The sequence below is a fragment of the Argopecten irradians genome, chromosome 1 (assembly GCF_041381155.1).
Source record: "Argopecten irradians isolate NY chromosome 1, Ai_NY, whole genome shotgun sequence".
Taxonomy (NCBI): Eukaryota; Metazoa; Mollusca; class Bivalvia; order Pectinida; family Pectinidae; genus Argopecten; species Argopecten irradians.
In genome coordinates this window covers 20,336,438-20,359,052 of record NC_091134.1, presented here as the reverse complement: position 1 = coordinate 20,359,052, position 22,615 = coordinate 20,336,438, and the positions used below count along the sequence as shown (strand labels likewise).

The 22,615-nt window shown below is 33.8% G+C and overlaps 3 protein-coding genes across 6 annotated transcripts in view; 1 reads left to right on the top strand and 2 right to left on the bottom strand.

The window, feature by feature from the left end:
* LOC138320415 (prostamide/prostaglandin F synthase-like) overlaps nt 1–6,233 on the bottom strand; it is a 32,464-nt gene extending 26,231 nt beyond the window's left edge. The window contains exons 1-2 of the mRNA XM_069263377.1: nt 5,989–6,233; nt 4,566–4,770 (exon numbers count right to left, since the gene is read on the bottom strand). Coding sequence (XP_069119478.1) covers nt 4,566–4,674 — 109 coding nt within the window. The 5' untranslated portion in view covers nt 4,675–4,770; nt 5,989–6,233. The remainder of the gene's footprint in view (nt 1–4,565; nt 4,771–5,988) is intronic.
* Nucleotides 6,234–10,111: 3,878 nt separating this feature from the next.
* On the top strand, nt 10,112–17,694 carry LOC138320199 (uncharacterized). The gene is made up of 3 exons (XM_069263238.1): nt 10,112–10,254; nt 12,673–13,269; nt 14,215–17,694. Exons 1-3 carry the CDS (start codon nt 10,236–10,238, stop codon nt 14,475–14,477), a joined length of 879 nt encoding a protein of 292 aa, XP_069119339.1. The 5' UTR covers nt 10,112–10,235; the 3' UTR covers nt 14,478–17,694.
* A 1,926-nt stretch (nt 17,695–19,620) lies between these two features.
* LOC138320173 (uncharacterized) overlaps nt 19,621–22,615 on the bottom strand; it is a 55,337-nt gene continuing 52,342 nt past the window's right edge. For all 4 annotated transcript variants that reach the window (XM_069263235.1, XM_069263232.1, XM_069263219.1 and 1 more), the window contains one exon: nt 19,621–22,567. In XM_069263235.1, the coding sequence (XP_069119336.1) occupies nt 22,473–22,567 (95 nt within the window). In that variant the 3' untranslated portion in view covers nt 19,621–22,472. The remainder of the gene's footprint in view (nt 22,568–22,615) is intronic.

The window sequence follows — 22,615 nt, the reverse complement described above, 5'->3', positions numbered from 1 at the left end:
ATAATAATATTGTACAGGTACATTTGTACATGTACATAATGATGGCATTTATGTAAGGAGTAGAATAAGCTAAGGCCATACAAAAATTATTGGCTCCATTTTATTTTATCCAACAGATCTATATACAGCATCAATTGGTTCGGTGAGAAATATATTAATCTATAACTTCATTTTTTAAAATACACAAACAGCTAGGCTCATGCAGACATCAAATTATTGTTATAGAGCTATTGGAGGCCATATCTTGAATCATATTTCTTACCCTGGTCCCATTAAGTCCTAACTAGAAACAAAACTAAAATTATTCTGAGGCAAAGCTACAAAAATATATATGAAGTCTGGTGGTAAGTAAGAGTTCTATATATAGCTGTACTATTTTTTAATACTTTAAATCAGATTCAACATATATGTGACAGCAACATCTTCAAATTAAAGATGCCCACTCAACCAGTATGGGAACCGCGAAATTGTCAAAGGTTTCCGAATTTCAATATAGGCTATAAATGTAAACCATGTAAGTAAATGTGGGAATTATAGCTTTCAGCATTAAACTGTCAGAATTAGCACCCAATTAGGTAGTAAATAGACCTCTAACAATTGTACACTGTCTGATTTAATAGCCCTTTAAATTACTTTACAATTTACAGCCAGTTACAATATACATGTGTGTGAATCATATTTGTTCAGTTGTGGTTGTAAAAATACATCACTCAACAGACTATTTAGCCCCACCCCCACCCACACAATGTAACATTACAGCCCCTTGCATCCACACAATGTTAACATTACATGTATTAAATGAATGCTTTGAAAAGCATTTTAATATTACTTAATTATAGTGTAACCCACCCACCACTTGTGATAAATTATGCTGCAAAGTAACCTCAAACACATGATCAAATATCACAAAATCAGTTTAAATCACCTTAATCAAATACTCTCCAAAATTTAGATTATTAAAAGTATGTACATCATTAAAATAACCCACCTACATGATTATAATCCTATCCCAGAAGGATCTTGGCGCCCACCAAAGATTGATCTGTCTGACAATTGTCAGATGGATCTTTTCCTTACTTTTCAAACGTCAACTATCAAAATGTAAGATGGTGGTCTGTCAGCCATCTTGTTGACCAATCAGACCCAAAGTGCTCTATGCACAACTAGGACCAAAGGGGAAGCTACAAATGGAATTTGAGACAGCGGCCATCTTGTTGACTAATTGGTCCAAAAAGCAATATGCACAAATGTGACCTTATGAAATTTAAGAATGATCCCTTGAGTACTTTCTGAGAAATAGCAATAACAATCTTTAACAATCAAAATCCAGGATGGCTGCCTGGTGGCCATCTTGTTAACCAATTGGTCCCCAAATGCAATATGCATAACTAGGGCCCTATAGGGGAACCTTAATATGAAATTTGAAAAAGATCCCTTCAGCTCTTTCTGAGAAATAGCAATAACAAGAATTTTTAACGTACGGACAGACCACAGACGAAAGGCAATTTGAATAGCCTATCATCTGATGATGGTGACCTAAAAATGTTGTTTCCATGGATATTAAGCTGATTCAAATACCCATGAATTTCTTTCAATATCATCACTCAATCTTCTTACTCCGGATATGTAGTGGCCGGGCGTTTAAACAAAATACCATTGGTACTCTAGATCTGTTAAAATTTCCGGCCACAGTATCGTTCTGGAGCAAGAATTGAAGGTTTCTTAAAAAAAAATATTTATAACATAAGGAAATATTTATCAATGGCAAAAGATGACATTACAACACCAAACATATGAAAAATTTCCTGTGTAATAAATGACAACAGTATATGTATGTCGTCGTGTAGCCGTCTGACGCAGTGAAATTCAAACCAAGCACCATATTTAGGATGATCATGCAATGGCAGGGAACATAAGACGACCCACGTTATGAAAATTCATATTTGATTATTTTAATCAAATTGTTCAGAAGGTGATCATAATGACAAGTCATAGTTTTACATTCACATTTTAAAAATTAAAAGCTGTTTCGGAAAGGTAGTGAGCCTTTAATAATATATGTATTAAAAATCAATTGGTTCATTGTGTTCTAGTGCAAACGACCATGTGTCAAATAAAACATTCATTATTGCAGATATTTGCATAGGATAACAGTTCATAATGTGTAAATTTACATATTTTGTCTTTCATGATGCATGAATGTCTATGTACATTGTATAGTTTATAGCTGCAGTAACTCCCGGCACATATACACATGTACATACATATTCACTTAACTATTATGAAACATTCTTGTCCATAAAACTTTTATTAGAAATGACTCAGAGATGCTTCCATCGATATTGCACACACTTACTGGCAGATAGATCTGATATCAATAAAGAATCAGATTTGAATCTTGCATGCATATTACATCATTACATGTTAGGAATGCAAGTTTTCAATTTATCAGGTAAAATGTTACTGTTTGTATGGCAAATTTATGCCATATTACAGCAGGCAAAAACCTTGGTTGAGAATTTAGAATTTAGACATTTTAGAATCTTCTAAATATTATTTTATACATTTTGTTATGCCATTCTGATATAGATCCTTGCAATATATACATTTTACCACTAAATTCATGGAGAATCACTTTACATTTTTCTTTAACAATATGATCCCATGATGAGAGGTCACATCTAGCGACCTTTCATACGCAACTAGCCTGGCTTAATTTCGCTGCATGGGGTTATATGTGTCTCAAAGGGGATGTGGATGCATATGTGGCGCAGTGGTAGAAGGCGCTGGTATGTTTGGCTAGGCGATTGGGTGCCGTAGATCGTGAGTTCGAGGCCCGGATAGGACACGAGTCAATAAATTGTCATGCTTTGTTAAATTGTGTTTCTTTGATATAAAATATATTGCCACAAACACTTCAACTCTGGGCTGTGGGTTTGAATCTCCAAGTGGAGCAGTTGCAAGGCACTGACTTCTGGCTCCAGGATCATGAAACAATCTCAGACTAAGTTTAGACTTAGCCAATCAAATAAACTTTAATTTGTGATGTAACTTTTTGCACTGATGTCTTCACATAAGACTGAAACCAAATCAAAACTTTTCTAATCGTCCAAGCAAATTACTGCAACCAAAATCATTAAGATAAATTTCAAGGGATAAAAAGGTTTGTAGAGCTTGCAGAATAATACGGGACTTTTTTATGTGATTGAACAAACATATTAACTACTGGTATTTGCATTTCATTATACATTGTCTAAATGTTATAGCTGAAATGGCATTTTCGGGTAGTGAAGCCAAATATTATGTATTGAACTTTAGACAGTATAAATGCCACAATAGAATTAGTTTTCTTTAAAAACTGACCCTTAATGTGATGATAATAAGTCAGAAATGGATAATTGCATTCACACCACAAGCAAATAATGCACAATTCTAAATTCACTTTGGCAAAAGAGAAAGGGTTCCTATTTTGAAGCCCTCCTAAAATAATTTATTCTCTATCGCTTTAGGCAAGTGTTTGAAATGGGTTCTTTTTATGGGGTACCAAGACAAATTGGGCCATATATTGGTGTTCTTAAGGTCAAAAAAAAAAATTAAAAAAATAAAAAAAAAATCTAGAAAAAATCTGTAGAATTATATGTAAATTTTTCTATTTTCTAATTTTTTGGAGAGGGAGGTTCAGAAAATCTTACCAATTATCATTGATTGACTTTAATCTATGCCCTACCTACAGCCAGAATTTAATGTCTATTACATACATAATCCAGACTTAAGGTGTTCATTCAATGTTTACAGTCTGATTATCACTCTAAATATTCAGGTGTGCAGACATTGATCCGGGTGATTAACTCTGAATGTACATACATGTATAATGCATTAGTCACAGTTCACAGCTTAATGTTTGAAATTCAAAGCAATCTATGCTTGGTTTAAAGTTTTCTAATCATTATCATTTGGGCTTTTTATTACAATATATACAATTTCACAAGCTAGACTGGGCTGGTTTATAGAATAATCAGGCAGACAAAACTTCCATATTTATACATGTAACGGTATGTTATCTATCTGCTAAAGATACATTGTATTCAGACACAACAACAAAACATAAAGATTGAAACACAATAAACATAAAATTCAGTTCAATTGTTGTTTAAGTGATGTACAATATAGAAAAATACAGACTTTGTTGAATAGAATGACCATCACCATCACATTTACTGATAAATGACATGTGTCAATCAAGAGTAGAGGTTTTCAGGCTCTATAAACTGTACATGGTGATGTGTGTCAGCTGTCGACCTCTCTGAAACCTAGCTGACACAGAAGTGAAGGGCTATATATAACTGCTGGCTACATAGAGATTGAATCTCATCTGAGTTTTAAATTATTTGGACACTTTTGCAGCCGACCTCAAGTGATAATGACATTCAGTGACTTTACAATTCAGTTTTTATTGTACGTCCTATCAAATTCATCAGGGTCATTTAGGATGTCTCAGGGCCTACTGTATGTTATATAGGTATATATGTACATGTAATGTAAATCTACATGTACAGTATACTGACCTCCAGTAAAAAATTCCCCTTTCAGAAAGTCGTCGAGCCCCAGTTCCTCTAAGCCGACGCCTATCAATCGTACATTGATGGCATCAAGCTGAGGTTTTAGGGCACTCATTTGCCTCGCTGCGAGGCGACAGAAGGGTCATCCAAACCGCCTCAGAAACACTATAACACATGACTGCGTCTTCCAAAAACTTTCCAATGCAACATTCTGAAAGTCAATTTTTAATCAGATTAAAACATATGAGATAAGAAAAGAAAAAAGAATCCTAGATTTTTTTCTAAATTAAGATCATTTGGCATATTGGTGACAATTAAAATTAATCAATTACAACTAATCTACAGAACCTAATCCTAGTTAGTGAAGGGCTATATAGGCTATTTTATATATTTTTTTTTTTCAAAACCAGAACCAGTCGAGCCTGTGACGACATTGTCAATGACTTTGATAAACCAAAATGATTTACATGTGCGATTTATACTATTTAACATTGAAATGTACAAATATACTATTTAACATTGAAATGTACACATGTACTATTTACAGGGATTTTCCTACAGTTTTTTTACAGGGTCCAGGGTCCATTGAATTGGGAAATTTTATGCGGCGTAACATAAAATTGAGAAAAATGACTAAATAAAGAAAAACACTATTTTATGATTTAACTGTTTTTTTTTATTGTACATCTGAAATACAGTGTATTTCAAGTTGACTGTAGTGTTCATTCAATCATTGTAGTCGACTTTTATTTCATTTCTAGTATTCAACATATCATGATAATTTCATACCAAGAATGACATTACTCAGACTTTCAATTTTAGATTCCGATTGGGAATTTTAAGCTACAAATTGGGAATTTTAGCTAAATTTTCAGAGGGGAATAGGTCTCTTATTCGGCCCCAGATTCTGCTGTAGGAAAATCCCTGATTTAACATTGAAATATACAAATAAACTTGATTTAACATTGAAATATACAAATAAACTATTTAACATTGAAATGTACACATGTACTATTTAACATTGAAATGTACACATGTACTATTTACCATTGAAATGTACCCTACTCCATAGTACAAACACATTGCACATGTACATTGTATACGTACAGGTATATATATACATTTTAATTTGTATACAACTGTACGATATATATATACGGTATAGATGTACATATAGCCTGCGTTAAGTAGGCCTCACGTGCACGTGGTACGTCCGCATTTCTGACACGTGACATTTAGCTAGGCCTATAGGCCAATGTACAATTATTAATATGATCGTGGTCAGTTTATTCCCATACACGTTAGTGTCCCCATAACCGATTATCATATCAATCAGCATGTTATCAATGATGACCACTGTCTGATGTTTACATAACCCAAACCGACACTTGCTATCTGTAAGACATGCACGCTGAACTCATCTTCTTACCTCGCCTGTCGATACGCTCTTCACGAGATTTTTCGATATTTTCCCCACCTCTGGATCCATGATGACCGCCTCAGGGCTAGATTTTAGTCCCTGCCGCAATCGCCTGAATGACAATCGTACCCCTGCCTCGCTAAGTTTGTAAACTACCCACGACAATCCTACGAGCCACTCAAATACCGCCGTAGCCATCACGTGCCATTTAAATAGCTAGTGATTTACATAGCGGTCTTAGAGGTCACGATTGTTTATTTACCTTTTCTTAGGTGCGTAGCCAATTTATGTACACTAAATTTAGTTCCGGACGTCAAACCGACTTCCTAGTTTAGTTCACAATTATTACACGCTTCGTTGATCTGTCAGATTGACACGTCCTGATGTATTTTTCGTGCTAAATTGTCAGTATAATAAGATAAGACCTATTTTAATAACCGGACGCTAATTATCTTTTCGTTCTAATTATATCTCTGTTGGGTTTTAAATAGTATCACTTTAAAATTATAACGACATCATATCCTATTCTGAAAACGTTGGTCAACTGCTCAAATAACTGTATTGTATTGCAAATAAATGGTTTAAAGCATTGCTTAGAATTTGGCGCATCTGCATGATGACTGCATGTATGCTTATAATAAGATCGAGTTAGATTTACATTCAAAGCCAATATGTTCCTGATAATTTAATTTTCCTTCTGATTTTAATTTTCCATGACGAATTTGTAAATTTCATTGATGTGATCAGATCATTTAGCATTTGAACTAAAAATGGCTCAAACTACTACAAGCTAAAATTTTCATATAAACTACTTTAGTTTTGTTAGGATTAAAGGAAACAATCCAAGAGAATGATGACTTCATATAAGAGAGGAGTCGTCAGCGAATAAGCTATATCATTTATAAAAAAAGGAAAAGGAGGGGTCCAAGACTGAGCCTTGAAGGAATCCCGCCCTTTTCATTACAAAATCAGTAAAAGAACTGTCAATATACTAAGTATTTTTCTATGTCTCTTTTCTTCTAGATTTAGACAAATGTAATGCTCGGTATACTGTTGAATAACCAGGCATACATCCAATTCGAAGCTTGTAAATAAAGCATTGTCAAAAAATAATTATGCAAGTGCTTAAACACTTTTCCAACAGTAGAAAGAAGAGATTTGGGACGATAGATATATATAGAATTTCTATCTCCTTTTTTTAAAGAGAGGCATAACTTTAGCCATTTTCCATAAAAGAAAAATTAAAAAGAACCTCGATAGGTTTGCAAACTATCGACATTGTATTTAAGCATATGATGACTTATACCCTCTTCACAAAAACCAGCTTTATTATTATTATTATCATCAACAGATAAATGAGATGTTTGGTCTATAAGAGTGGGGATAGATTCTGACCCTGAATTACCAATAAGTCTCTTTATGGGTTTCCAATATTTTTTCGGATCTCCTGAATATTATAATCAATGAGATCATCTATATTCTCGTAAAAAGACGATTTTGCTTCTTTTTTTATTATTTAATTAACTTTATTATTCTGGGTTTTTTTAAATGTTATGTCCCTTGGACTTTTTCTCAGTTTATCACGAATTCTCATATTTTCTTCAAATTCGAACTCATCTTTTTTTATATTTTGGCGCAATAGTAACATCTTTATTTGGTATGCGTCCATTTGCGAAATCAAGGGAAACTTAAGTAAATTATGACCCAAGTAGACTCAACTGTATTCCAATTTGTAAAAATGGTATTCCTACCATATTCCCTAATTAGTATTAAATAGTTGAAAGTTTTTCCTTTTCGAAGCTATACTCTTTTATAAATAGGTTTAATCTTAAAACGAATTTCAATGCAAGCAACACAACTTTCATCATCAGTAAATTCCGTGTCATTTTGAACAGAAGAGTATCTGCAAGAAAGGGAATCTGATTATAAAACATTATCTTTCGGATAGGTTCCCATAGTACGTTTATCAAATTAGTATCAATAATATCTACAAAAACATGTTTTTCATGATCCGTTTGAAAACCGCATTTTTTATATTCAACATATTTAGATGAACACATCCTTATATCTAAGCAATAACTTTACAACTAAAACACAGCATGTGGAATGAGTCAGTTAAGTTCTAAACCTCTTATCATTTTAAACATCATATGATTTTGCCAAAATTTATTTTAAGCCATTATTTGCATAAACAGCACGCGATTTAACGGGAACAAATTATGAAGATTCCCGAAACAAACCTAATGCTATCGGCCCGATTGTGATTGTATCATTATAAAATGTAATGTACCGAGTAACCCTTTACAGCAAAAATAGCTATAGCCTTATTACCATTCACCAATGGTTATTAAAAGATATATATATATATATCATTTACACGATTCAGGAACGTTTTACAATATATTTTTAAGGAAGTATCACCTGTCCTGTATACGCCTCCATGCAGTTATAAAGTGTGATTAAATATTTGTATATGAAGGTATATATTGCGGATATCCTTATTTGACAAGATAATTCCTTGACGTCATCATACTATACTATTATACATATTAAAAAGATATAATGAACTTGCATACAAGTTTAAAAGCTACTACCGGAACCACAGGTGGCTAGTTCTTGTGACTCAGAAATAAAAGATTTGAAAGTTCGGCCAATACACATGTCCTTAACCACAGGTGGTAGGCTAGTTCCTGTGACCATCTGTGACCGGAACTAAACCTCCTCCCCGGGAGTGTTGACTATACAGGTATGTGTATGATTCTTTGTGTGGGACACAGTATGGTATTTTTGCCAGATCGCGAGCGATTGACCGATCCCCTGAAATCACAAGTCACAGATCAAGACAAAAGAAATACAAGCACGGATAAATCATCATATCCTAAATCATGTACATTTTGTAGATAGTAAAACTTGGATTAATTAAGATTGCTATTTATAGTTTCTGATTTTATGGACAGTTAAAAGTGTATTATTCCAAGATAATGAGTCCACAGTCTACATGTACCTGAAATAAATGCATAAAGACTACTTAACTGAAAAAGTAACAATTATACTGACTCTAAGGTACAATGTAAATCAAAATGTCAGATGTTATCAATGATTATAATGCATATATCATATCACTTCCGTCGATTTTCGCATCTCTGTAGTGAATTATCTATGAGTTATCAACAAGTCTTAGATAACTAGAATAGCAAACCATAGTTTGGGGTAAGCAGTCATTTAACCCCCATATTTCTTAAAAGACAAATTGAATTAAACATACAAAATGCAGAGAAATAAAAAAATCATTTAAGTTCGACTAAACATATTCACGAACAATGACCACTTTCTCAGTGTTCTCAGCATTCTAGCGCACACACGTTCAATAAAGTCATTATATTGGTTTAAGAAAATCAAACATGTAGTAGTGATAAAATATGTTATATAGTATGAGGCAATCAGTTGCGTTCGCCCATTTGATATTATTTTTTAGAAAAGTTTGATTTTGATGCTGCTGGAATGGTGATGGAAAAGGAAACGAGAACATCCTACTGAAACGGATTGAGAAACGTTCGAAAAATGACGCGAGACTCAAAATAGCTGCCATTTTTAAATGACGCTCCCGATAGAATATTGATAATACAAATGTCATGCTACTAGAAAAGATGTTGGCCAATTTTCAAACTCCGTTCATGCATGTGTTACTATTTTCCACTCTTTCGAAATTCTTTGACCCTTTCATATACAATATTGTTGGAACTTTCTTCATTGCGTTATCGAAGTGAAATTGTAACAACGTTCGCAAACAATAAAATTAAAAATATATATATATCAATTAATAACCGGAAATACAATGATCTCAAACCTCTACACAGTACATGCTTTTCCATACAATAGACCTATGAGTATTGTTTCTCTTCGATCGTGATGACATACGGGGCAAAATCTTAAGAGTAGAAATTTGCCATTGCACCGGTTGCTTAATAGGGATCGTCAGTGTATACTATTGTATATTAATCCAATGATCACTTAAATATCCACATTAAGATAACACATTCGATTCTTTTCAATACTCGTAGAATATCATTTTTTTGCTACGAAAAAAATAAACTTATTATAAGTGCTTAGACAGTTTAGGATAATCCTTATTATTTATTCACGGAAGTCTCCCCGGACACTGTGTTGACAGCAGAAGGTCAGATGGAATACACACTTGACACATTCTGACAAGGTGCAAGCCATATGTCTGTACACAGGTAACTGCATGGTGTGAGATGGCCATGTCAGATACTGGTAGGTATTGATTAATGTCATTTAGAAACCATTTACGATTACAACTGTAATGTTATTTTGGCGGATTTGGCCTGCACATGGCTGCTACGTATACATTATTTAGCCTGCAACAGGTAGATCTACATGTACATGTAGCAGTGTATCTCGAGACTTATAGGGCCATTAATATATTTTACGTATGCGATGTGGAGCATATTACTATCATGGTACTAGTAGTGTACATACGTAAGTTTAAAGATCCATTAAAATTACATAAAGGGCAATCTGATTAAAATACAAATCCTTATTATCACTACGTTAGATAAGAGCGATCTGAGAAAATCCCATTAGGGGTCATGTCCAGGTGACCTTTGTAAATGGCCAATCAAATTGCTACTGGCAAAATTTTGACAGTGAATTTCAGGGGACGAAATAGTTTGAAAATCTGTCCGAATTATTTTCGTGTACGTAGTCATCTCGCCCAAAGAGCACAATAAAGCTAATCGTATTTATATGTTGGGGCGAAATGGCGTTGTCAATTGACAGAGCAACGTGCAGAAAATGCGTTTGATCTGAATTACACGTGGTATAAAGGTCATCTGAACATGACCCTTAATAGGATTTTCTCAGATCCTCTATTGAACGGAGTGGTTATAAGGATCTGTATTTCAATCAGATTGACACAAAGGGACGCTCGCACTTCCGAATCAGATCATATACAAACAGAATCTATTAAATTTATTTGTTTCAACACAGAACCTCAAGTTAGACAATATTCATATATACATATTTTTTTGTAGTAGTAATATCCGGCGTAATATCCTTTGTTCTTTATGATGATATTAAAATGTGGTGGTGACGTCCTTAAGGTGTAATAATATATATATATATATATAATGATGACCATGGGTTATGATGTTTACATTCACGTTATTTGGTTTGTATGATATCGGTGAATTACTGATGCCTTTGGGCGATGTGATGGTGATGCCATTGGGCTTTTGATGACACCCTGGGGTCGGGGTTGTGAAATGTCCTTAGTTTGTGATGATAACGCTCTTGAATTGTGATCAGGATGTACATGTGCTTTAATATTAGAGTTTTGAAGAATAAAATGATGCTGACATTAAGGTGAGATGATAATTTTCAGTGTCGATGATGATGTGCCGATGTCTTTGAGTTGTGATGATTACTTTCAGTGTCGATGATGATGTATTGAAGTCCTTGAGATGTGATGATAATTTTCAGTGTCGATGATGATGTGCCGATGTCTTTGAGTTGTGATGATTACTTTCAGTGTCGATGATGATGTATTGAAGTCCTTGAGATGTGATGATAATTTTCAGTGTCGATGATGATGTGCCGATGTCTTTGAGTTGTGATGATAATTTTCAGTTACGATGATGATGTATTGAAGTCCTTGAGATGTGATGATAATTTTCAGTGTCGATGATGATATGCCGATGTCTTTGAGTTGTGATGATAATTTTCAGTTACGATGATGATGTATTGAAGTCCTTGAGATGTGATGATAATTTTCAGTGTCGATGATGATGTGCCGATGTCTTTGAGTTGTGATGATAACTTTCAGTGTCGATGATGATGTGCAGATGTCTTCGAGATGTGATGATAATTTTCAGTGTCGATGATGATGTACATGTATTGATGTCCTTGAGATGTGATGAGGATGTCTTTAGTTTAGGGTGTTGTAGTAATTAATGCTCTCAAAGTATGGTTGTGATGACGTTTTGTGATTTGAGATGTACTGGATTTGTGACAAAACTGTTGTGATGTTGATTCCTTAGTGTGGCAAGGTACTATGTTTTTGTCCATCGGTTGGATTTGGTTTATTATATTGACGTCTTATAAAGAACCAAGGTCATGTAAGGGCGAACTTTCCTGTATATGGTGCCATGCGTGTGTGAAGTGCGAGGTGCGCGTTTTGGGAGACTGCAGTATATTCGTGTTATGTCTTCTTGTATAGTGGAACTCTTGCTTTTTATAGTGTTATATCACTGAAGCATGGCGCCCAAGACATCAAGCAACACACCCCACCTGGTCACATTATACTGACAATTGGCGAACCAGACATCTTACCCCCTTAATGCTGAACGCTAACCAAAAGCCGAAAATCGCTTTTATAGACTATTGTGTGTCTCGGCCAGTGGACATAATCCTAAGCCTACCTCACAGGGGCAAGCGCTCAACCGAAGGCCAAAAGTGAGGTGTTGTCAAGAGAGACGTGAGGAAGAACAAAGTTACATTTAGTTAAGACGAAAGAAACGATATTTATTATCCTAAATTTAGTCGCCTTTTACAATCATCAATATTAATGCACAGTGTTTATAATGTAAAAAGTAAAGTAACATGTCTCTTTAATGCAAACTATCAATATAAAACTTCGTCAAGCTAGAAATGGTGTTTGTTTATCTTTTTAAGGTTTGCACAGCCTGGTCAAACCCTCTTCAGAGGAACAGTTAGCGGTAGAATGTCTCTGTAAAGAACTCCAGGATCTCAAGTGTTATAGCAGCCATTTCTATGGAGATCAAACTTTCCTTACTGAGACTCAGGTATTTTTAGACAGTCTCCGTGTTGTGTTTGCTCCACAGAGTGCAGACACGATTCAAGTCCCAGGATGGTTGCCTTGCCTACAAAGTCTCATCGTGACAGTTTCGGAGACACTGTACATAGTGCTGTCGTCTTATGTTTGTAAGCAGGCAGCTGACAATGTCATTGTCATATCAACAAGATTTAAAGTTCATTTGAAGGAACTACTGACTCGACTGGCTGACATTCAAAAGGTTGTTCTCTCCATGCAACATGGAATGGTTGAATTGATAGAAGCAAAATCACAGACGAATGTCGTTCCTGTTTGTGATGCAGAAAGACTGGCCAACCAATCCCAGCATGCACTTGACATGTTAGAGGGATGCCATATCCTGTTGGCAATGGTTCTAGAAGCCGTGGAGAGGAAATGTAGATTTGAAGTGCGGTTCTTTAACACTGCGTCTATAACTGTAGGAACACTATCTGTTGGTAAGTCAGATATAAATAATAAAAAGTGGTGTATGGATAAACTTCTCTTCATTAACAATTTACTTTGTAGAGTTGTTCCCTTATACAATGTCATTTTAGTGCTTCTTTCAATTATGAAACATGCAACGTGTTATGCAAGGAGGTCCATTACAGTTACATATGTTGTATCAATATTAATAGTAATGAGTAATGGCAGACTTATAATTTGAACCTATAGATGTTTTTTGTTATTTATTTTTATATATTTTCTACCTATGTAAAAAAAGATATCCAAGTTAGGCTGAAAAGTTGACTTTAGAAGTTTATATTGGTTAAATCAGAGAGACAAAATAACATTTCTTGATTGAATTGATTGAATAGGCTTAGCTAGACTCATTGAGATCAGCTGTATATATACACATGTACATCCTTTCATGTTATCTATGCTGTTTTACTGCAAATTGATTATATCGACCGTAATATCAAGTATAATGCTCTATATATAGATATGGTTTGTCATCCAATGTAAAATCAATACGTGCACAGAACATGTGTTGCATGTTTGATAATGGCTTAAGGTATAATTACAAACTTACATCATTCAAGTATGTTGACTCCCAATACAGCAAATGACATCATTATCCCAATGGCCACCGTTTTATAAAGCCAACTTCTTCAGAACTTTTTCCTGAAATAAATTAGGTGCACGACAGGGCATTTTCCTTCTTTCTTGAAGCCTGTGGGTAAAGAGTTATTTTACCTTATATTCCACAACCAACTTTAATTTCAATTGCTCCCTTAATTTTTACAATGTATTTTCAATTTGGCAAGTAGAAAGATTGATTTTCAGTTAAATGTGTTGGCTACATTACGTTATCATGGATACGTAAATTAATTCACTACAGTATGGTACTTGGTAAACTTGAAGATATCCAGTTGTTTTATAACCCAATGACTGTTTTACAGGTCGGTTTGCCTGGAGTCTATGGCAGGGAGAAGGTATGGAGGAAGTAATCCACGCTGGTCTGTGGTCCACATGTATGGGGGTCACAGCTGCTTTGTTTCAGGTACCGAAGATAAGGGTGACCGACGTTCAGACACAATTAGTCCGTCACCAAAAACTAAGAAAGAAAATCAAGAAAATGTCAGCAGGCTGGAGAAAAAATCAGGACTGGTCATATGCAAAGTTTGTACATGTTCCGTCCCCAAGGAATGGTGCACGTCTGTGAAGAATTGTATCTTGAAACAAATATGAAACGTCCACATTACATGTATTGCAGGATAAACGGACACACTTTTATATATCCAACCGAGTTAGTGGTTGTCATGTTTTCTTTATGTTTATGACTCCTAATTCTATGTCTACTTTTACCTGTGGTTTAATTTAATACTGATTATTTATTTCTACTGTGCTAAGAACATAGGGTAGCATAACGACATACATACATGTACATGCATCCAAGGCTTATCATTCAGGTATGAGTTATTTGTCTTTGTATTTTACCAATAACCAGTTAAGACATTTGAGCACAATGATCATTATGGTCGAAAACTCAGGGTTGATTGCTCTACACTACGGGACATGCATACATGTATGTGGTTGATCGATTGCACTACGCTACACTCAGTGTAGTGTATACGTAACGCTGTGCAATCAACTTGTTCCGATTGATTTCCGACAATGACCCCTGATGAGGAAAGCTGAATTGATGATTTTAGGATGGATGAAGAGTATAAAGCAGGTATTTTACTGCACTGCAATATCAATACTGTGACCAAAAGATGTGTGGATAGTGCCTAACCGGTATGTATCAGAGATTGATATCAGAAAACGTACCCTTTTGACTTCTGTTGCCTTTTAAAATTGCAACACAAAAGCAGAAGCTTGTATGAGTCCAATGAACAACATAATGTACTACATGTACTAGTCTAATGCAATGACCTGTTGGTGTGTTCTTGGTGGATCGTTTATACTGAAATTCTGTGTACTGTTACAATCTAAATTTTAATATAGAATTTCCGTCCAGTCAGATCAGCTGACTGTTTAAGAGTAATTTCTGATTTCTTGTATGATAAATTTTACATACGAGGCGTTCAAAACGACAATTGAAAGGTTCATATCCAAAGTTGTTTTGAAGATTTCGTTTGGTAAACTATTTGAACACAGTTCTGTGAGATAATTATTTCCTACATATCATAATGCAGATCTGCATACTCATTAGACATGAATTTATTTGTGCTACAAACTCCTCTTTTACTTCAGTTCTTAGAACATAAAGCGAAGTTGGATGGCAATTTTGGATAAAGTATTTTATATACAATGTATGGGTATATTGTTTTAATGTATAGCACTAGTATATGTACAATACAGCATTGTAAAGAACAGTCCTGTCTGTATTACAGAACGTTAAGTATTTTTATTTTACATTTTTCTATGATACTCAAGATATTTTTGTGTTTATTCTAGTTGTGAGTTTACTCTTTCTTTGTATCAGTTATGGTGCTTTGGTAGTTTTACTGTATGAATAAAGCACAATTCTATTATAATTTACATAACATGTTGTATAATGTATGTCTGTTTTAAAAATCACTTTGGGTATTTTGAAATGGCATCTTTCTCATAACGTTTTTTTTACTACGTATCGGATATATTCCAGATGTAAAATAATCAGGATTTATAAGCTGTATCCCAGAAGTTTTATTTAACAAGATAAATGGTTTGTTATAATATTTTAAAACTATATTTCCTTATCATTACCGGTAAATTAATTGACGTCTAATAAGTTGTAAATTGTTTGGTTCTTCAGGAATCAAATATTGAACAATCTAAATAAAGTTGAACAAGTACTTTAGGACATATTTCAGTTGAAAATGTACGAATAATAATTACATAATTAATGAAAGTATCAAGACGGTATCAAACTTTATCCATGCATTATGTAAATATTCATATACATGTAGCATACTGTATGCATAATATTGCATACTGTTTTCTCCTGCACAAACCAGGGATATACCTGTATTTGGAACAATTTCTTATTGAGAATATTTTGTCATAGACTAGTAAAATTGGTAATGTTTCTCCAAATTTTTGTTCTAAACAAATGGACTGGCTATTACCCTTGAGACAGAGTTGATTTTAAACGTTGATACTAAAAGTTGATAGTACAAAGTTACCAAGAACAATTGTTACATTTTTGGTCATGATAATTATTTCTTCGATTTATCCACTGCTTCATGACACATCCGAGTTTAACGTTATTTCCCTTGTGTCTTCAGTGCTCCACCTTACAAGTAATAGCTCCAGTTAAAGTATGCCATGTTTTTTGTTACTCTAATCCTCCTCACACTATCCATCTTCTCTCATATTATATGTGGATTGTTTTCTATTCAACTCAATTCATATCACCTGTATAGTTTACCTAAGATTTTCTCTCCTCGAAACCCTGCTATTGCCTTTAATCCCTAGCAATTTTTTCCCTTGAACTCACGATTTATCTCATTTCCACTCATTTATCACCTCTCTACACTCCTGTTTACCTCTCCTCTTAGCCTAGTTATCTTTAACTTTAGCATATGTATGTATCCTCTACCATTCAGTTCTATACAATGACGGCATCGTTTAGCAGTGTTTTGTTGTATTCTGTTATTGTGGATTTTACATTTTTGTTAAATAGATTTAATACATGTCTATTGTTTTACAGACTTCCATATCAGTTATTATAGATGTAATTTGTTGTTCAATACACTTTATTATCGTAAATGTGCTATTTTCCTGTTTAGATACATTTTGTGTGAACAATTGTGCAAATATAGAATTGTTGCCATTTATATACAGTAATAATTGAAATATCACAAGGGTTTTCAATTTGTAACATTTGATTTGATTTTATAGCAATATTAAGTTCTTTTAGCAGTATAAATGAGTAAAGATATCCGGTACAATTCTTAAATACGAATCCATATCGTACTCCATATAAATTTCACTTTAAATTTGTATTTCGTTCAGTTATTTGATTTAAGAAAGATGCTATATGTATGAATTATATTACATATACCATGAACTACATATATTACTTAGCAGCGACTACATTATAAGTATCAGTAATCATACGACCATGTGTCTAGAATATATACAGGTATGTTATTGACTGGTATACGCGATCATGGTGTCGATTTCTGTATTTCAAAGCCAATGCACAAGAACTATCACATCATACCAGATTGCATTCAACTCACGTGTAATTGAAATTGGAACTACATGATGTTGGTCTTCTCTATTCAATTATCCAATAACGTTTATCAAATAGGATAGGTTATACAAATTCAGGATTGTATTTCACATTTTACTAAATATATTTAGGACAACAAACTACACAATTTTATTTGTTTTGTATTTCAATTTGTTAATACTGAGATGAAATATACCATTTCAAACGAAAATAACCTTCTAGTATTGTATTGTTTGTTGTCTTCATGTACATATTATACATGTACATTTTGTATGTATTGTTCATTAAGTTTATGTCAGATATTTTACTCCTGGTAAAGGTTTGTTATATATACACCCAGTGTGAGTCATGAATCAATCATATTAACTGTACATTTACATGTAAAGTTAAAATTGTGAAGTAAAAGATGATATATGTTTCAATTATAATCCTTTGATAGGCAACTATTTCAATTGGTCATTTATTTTTATTGTGTCTTTTGAATTCTTCTAAACTTACTTGAGAATTTTTGATTAAATATTGTTTTAATGTCTGGTTTTACATGATTGGAATGTCACTTAACGTTGGTTTCAACGTCAGCAGGGGTATACTGTCTTACACGTACAACACATCCAGCTGTTCAGTCTATATTGCAATTTTAGTAGTGAACCAAAAGCTATTGCAACATATTGTATCATATTGATTGAGTGATAAATGCAGCATAGATGTAATAGCTTTCATGATCAGGAATAACCGGTCATGATCAGGAATAACTGGTATATTTTAGTCAATGTTTTATTGTTGTGTTGAGTTTTAACGGACCTTTCAAAGTAATTCTATTGCTGTGTGATTTAACATAAAGTTTTAACTCTAGAAATTCCACTTATCTTGTGATCCATTATAATACTCTTCTTCAGCTATTACAAATCAGGTTAATCCTACTGTGTTGATCCTCTTGTAAAGAATGATTAGTATTTCTCCCAATTATTTTTAGTCGGTCTAGATCGTCTTCGCAAGATTAAGATATCTTGGGATGACAAATTTTATATACACTTTCTACCAGTTTTCGATTGACTCTTATCAAACGATGGAGACTTACGATGTAATTTTACTATTTTTTGCTTATATGCAAATATGAAATATCGTTTCGTGTATCCGGTTATTTTCCCGGGTCAATATCTACGTGATTAGGGCTAAAACGAGAAAATAAAATGTTAGCAGTTTTTAAACTTCGATATTTGACTGTGTATTATAGTATACATGTATATATATATTAATTCAATTTTTCGCGGATAAAACAGAAGCTACAATTAAGATGTGTGCAAAAATTAAACGTAGGAAATATTCCTCGACTATGGTACGTGTAATCGATTTTTTAAATTCTATTTGTCAACCCTTATTACGTATGAAAAAGTTACATGAAAATGTACTACCACTGTTATTTCCTTGTTTGAACGCTTTTGAAGTTACTGATTTCTGAGTTATAATATTGTACTGGCCCTATTCAAGTGCCTGTTGAAAAGTGGTATTACACTATGTCATATCACTCTGAAGACTAGTGATATACATATACCAGCTGGAAGTGCCATATTATAAATACTTTCTATCTGTGATAGGTGATATGGTGGGACAAATTCAGGTTTTATTTTGCTAGAGTGGCCTGTTTCATTATATGGCCACAGTAAAGACATAGGAAATAGAATAAGACAATTTTTGATAGAATTGATTTTGGTAGAGAACAATTAAACATAGACAAAATGTTGAAACATTTCTAAAAAAAATTCTTCTTATAGAAAAAGTAGGTTATGTATTGTTATTGGTATATCAATATTACTACACACAAATTATATGTTCTGATCTATAATGTACATGGTATCTTATACTATAAACGTACCTATGTTAGCGCTTTTGGCTTGTGTGCGCTAATTTATGTGCGCAATGGATATTTGTTCAACGCTAAATAGCTTTGTGCTACTGGCCATTGGTACATTTTTCAAATAGTTAATAAAATTGTAGAATTGAACTAATCTCACATGTTTTCAAAGCATTAGTGCTTGCAATTTATTAAACCCATTGGCTGAAATGCGTCGTGAACTGCAATCATTGACCAATGGTCCTGGTCAGTTATATCCATATCTGAGCCATATCTGCTTTGTTTTAAAAAAAAATGTTTTCCCCGGGAAAAGTTTATTCCATGAAACTCCTTAATGCGTTTCTTTAGCGCAAATACGACGACACAATTGTGTTTGTTAGCACTGAAATAAGTACGTTTACAGTAAACTGTGCTGGTAAGGGAGTAAAGAAGAAAATGCAAATTATGACAACGAAAGCTAGGAATGATACGCATACAATGTATGTGTATTGTGATAGAGACATACTTGTTCAAGGCATGCGGCTATTATTAGTGACAAGACACATGTTATCTTTTTGTTGTTGAGAAATATGTAAAAAATGATGTTACGCAATTGTTGAAAAATGCAAATAAACTATTTAGGTCTGAAACTAAATGCTTTTGCATTGTATTTTGTTCTCGTCATCATCATTGTTTTGTTAGGTATCCTATCGTTGTAAGTAATGAATTGAACGCCACGAGAAGAATAGAAACATATGTTCTGTTTCCAATTGATACGTACATGTATATTTATACTTGATAAATTCCGTGTATAAATGGTCTAAACGATAGAATATATGAAAAGGTTTTCTCGATCAAAAATTGTCATTTACAGTATTATCTGCAGGGTCCATTGCTTATAACTTACCATTATGTTTTGATTTACCATCATCACATCTTTCTTAAAAACGAATACATGAATAATGTAGTTTCACAAATTTCTTTTTTATTTATAAAAAAAATGTGCCATACACATACGCATATTAAAGGAACATGAATCAATTAGCTATAAAGTAGTTAATATGTGCTTTTTAGCAAAAAGTAATGAATGTAAAAATATTGCTAAGTTCAGTCGTACCACAGTCTCCCAAAACACGCACTTCACACTTCAGGGTTTAGTATTACTGACGTTATATCTACTATTTAGATAATTTGGTCTGTCCATAGATAAACACCAAAATAATCGTATAACAGTACGCTGTGATCGACTGTGTGGCTTTAAAGTTTTGGGTCACTCAAGCTTTCTGCAGTCTTCAAAGGAAGTTTTTGCAGGCCCGTTTGACCAGATGTTTTCTCTTGAACTGCCATCAGTTTATTATGAGATAGTCCAGGGATGGATATAACGACAGTAATAGTAAACCCTGGGGTATTAATGACACACACACGGGAAGCCATGGTAACTTGACCCGGGCTATTATTAGGACGTAAATATAATAAACAAAACAGTCGTGACACAAATATTGAAAGACATATATGTTATAACACTATTGTGACGTCAATGGCAATATTGACGTCATAATCAATATATGACCTCGTACGATTGTCAAGATATGAAATACGCGGGCTTGATTTCGCCCTACCTTCGAAATTAAAATTGAAATGTTTTTCTATACTAAACACAAATCCTGGTTATGCGATTATCGTAGCTATTCGCTACCCGAAGTTTATGACACTCGTAAAACTCGTAGCATATGCCATGAGCTTTCATGAAATTTTTGATCTCAATCAATACATTTTATATTGATATCCACTCGTGTAAGGACCCCTCCTGAAAATCATAAAGAATTATTACACGAGTCAAGCTTTTATCACAGTAAACTTGAAGTGTTGGAAAAATACAGTCCGTAACTACAAGTCTTGTACAGCATTTAAAGTGTCAATTACAAATGAAATACATGAACAGATACTAAAAGAATAACCATACATACAGAATTAAAATGTCAATGTACCTAAACCCCGATAGCTGCCACTTGAAACCAGATACATGTAGCTGCCAAAGAAAAAATGTTTTATCATCGTCTGTGTAGAAATATACATAGATTGTTGCCCTATTCCCATTGCCATTATTTATTATACACATTTGATAACAAAAACTATTGCATTGATACGTTTTATTAGCTCGCCTCTCGAAGAGAGGGGGGCTTATGGAATAACCCTGGCGTCGGCGTTGAAAATGCCAGGTTAAGGTTTTGGTGCAAGTGTGGAAAACTGTTATCCATAACAATTAACATTGATTTCTATATTATCGTAGGATTAAACGTGTTGTGATAGCTATGAACCATCATTTGAAGGAGGAAAATGCAGGAGTTTGAGGATTTCAAGAGACCCAATGGGCCGAAATCACAAGGTTAAGGTTTGAGTGCAAATGATGAAAATCTGTAATTCATAACAACTGATATTAATTTCTACATTTATAAAGGATTTTAATTCTTGCTTATGGCTTATGGATAAATATTTCAAGGATGAAAGAGATACCAATTTATACCTTACTTTATTGATATTGATTTCTGCCTTGATATACGGACTTATATCACATTGTGCTGATCACGTATGTTGTGGTTATGGACATGCACTTTAGGGGTAAAACACAGGATTTTGAGAATTTCAAGAGGCCAAATGGATAAACATGTACTTGCTTTGCTGTTCTCCAATAACTCTTGTATAACTGAATGTTTCCTTGTTGAGCCCCATGGTAGATATGCATAATAACTTAAAATTTTGCTTTTAATATAGTTGAGATATATTAATGCTATGTTTTAATGGCAAAGCATGCATATGTACAGTTTTCTACCTTTAGCATATGGCTGACTCCTAACCGATGCGTGTTTACCACTCGCCCTTCTTGCTAAGACGTAAATGTGTAGCAATTTTTCTTTATTTTTATAATGTGCCCATTCATCCTTAAACAGCCTCGCTTATAAGAAACTATCGGGTTATACGCACTCGTAACGATGGCAGTATTCTGATGTTGCTATTGTGTCACACATACAAATGTATATGACCAACTACGGTTACCGTAGAGTTGTGATATTCTGGTCAAATGTCATGGCTTGGCGAACGCAAGCTTAAAACCCGCAATTAGAAAGCGGGGTCGCTAGTGGTTGACACTTCTCAGTTGGTCACTAGCACTTATTGTGATAAAACGGTAACGAGGGATCTGGCGCTGTTGGTGTACATGGCCGACTGTTTATCTCCGGATATATTGTCCCTATTGTTTCTGAAAAAAAGATAAATGATATCTAAATGAAAAATGGAACGATGTATT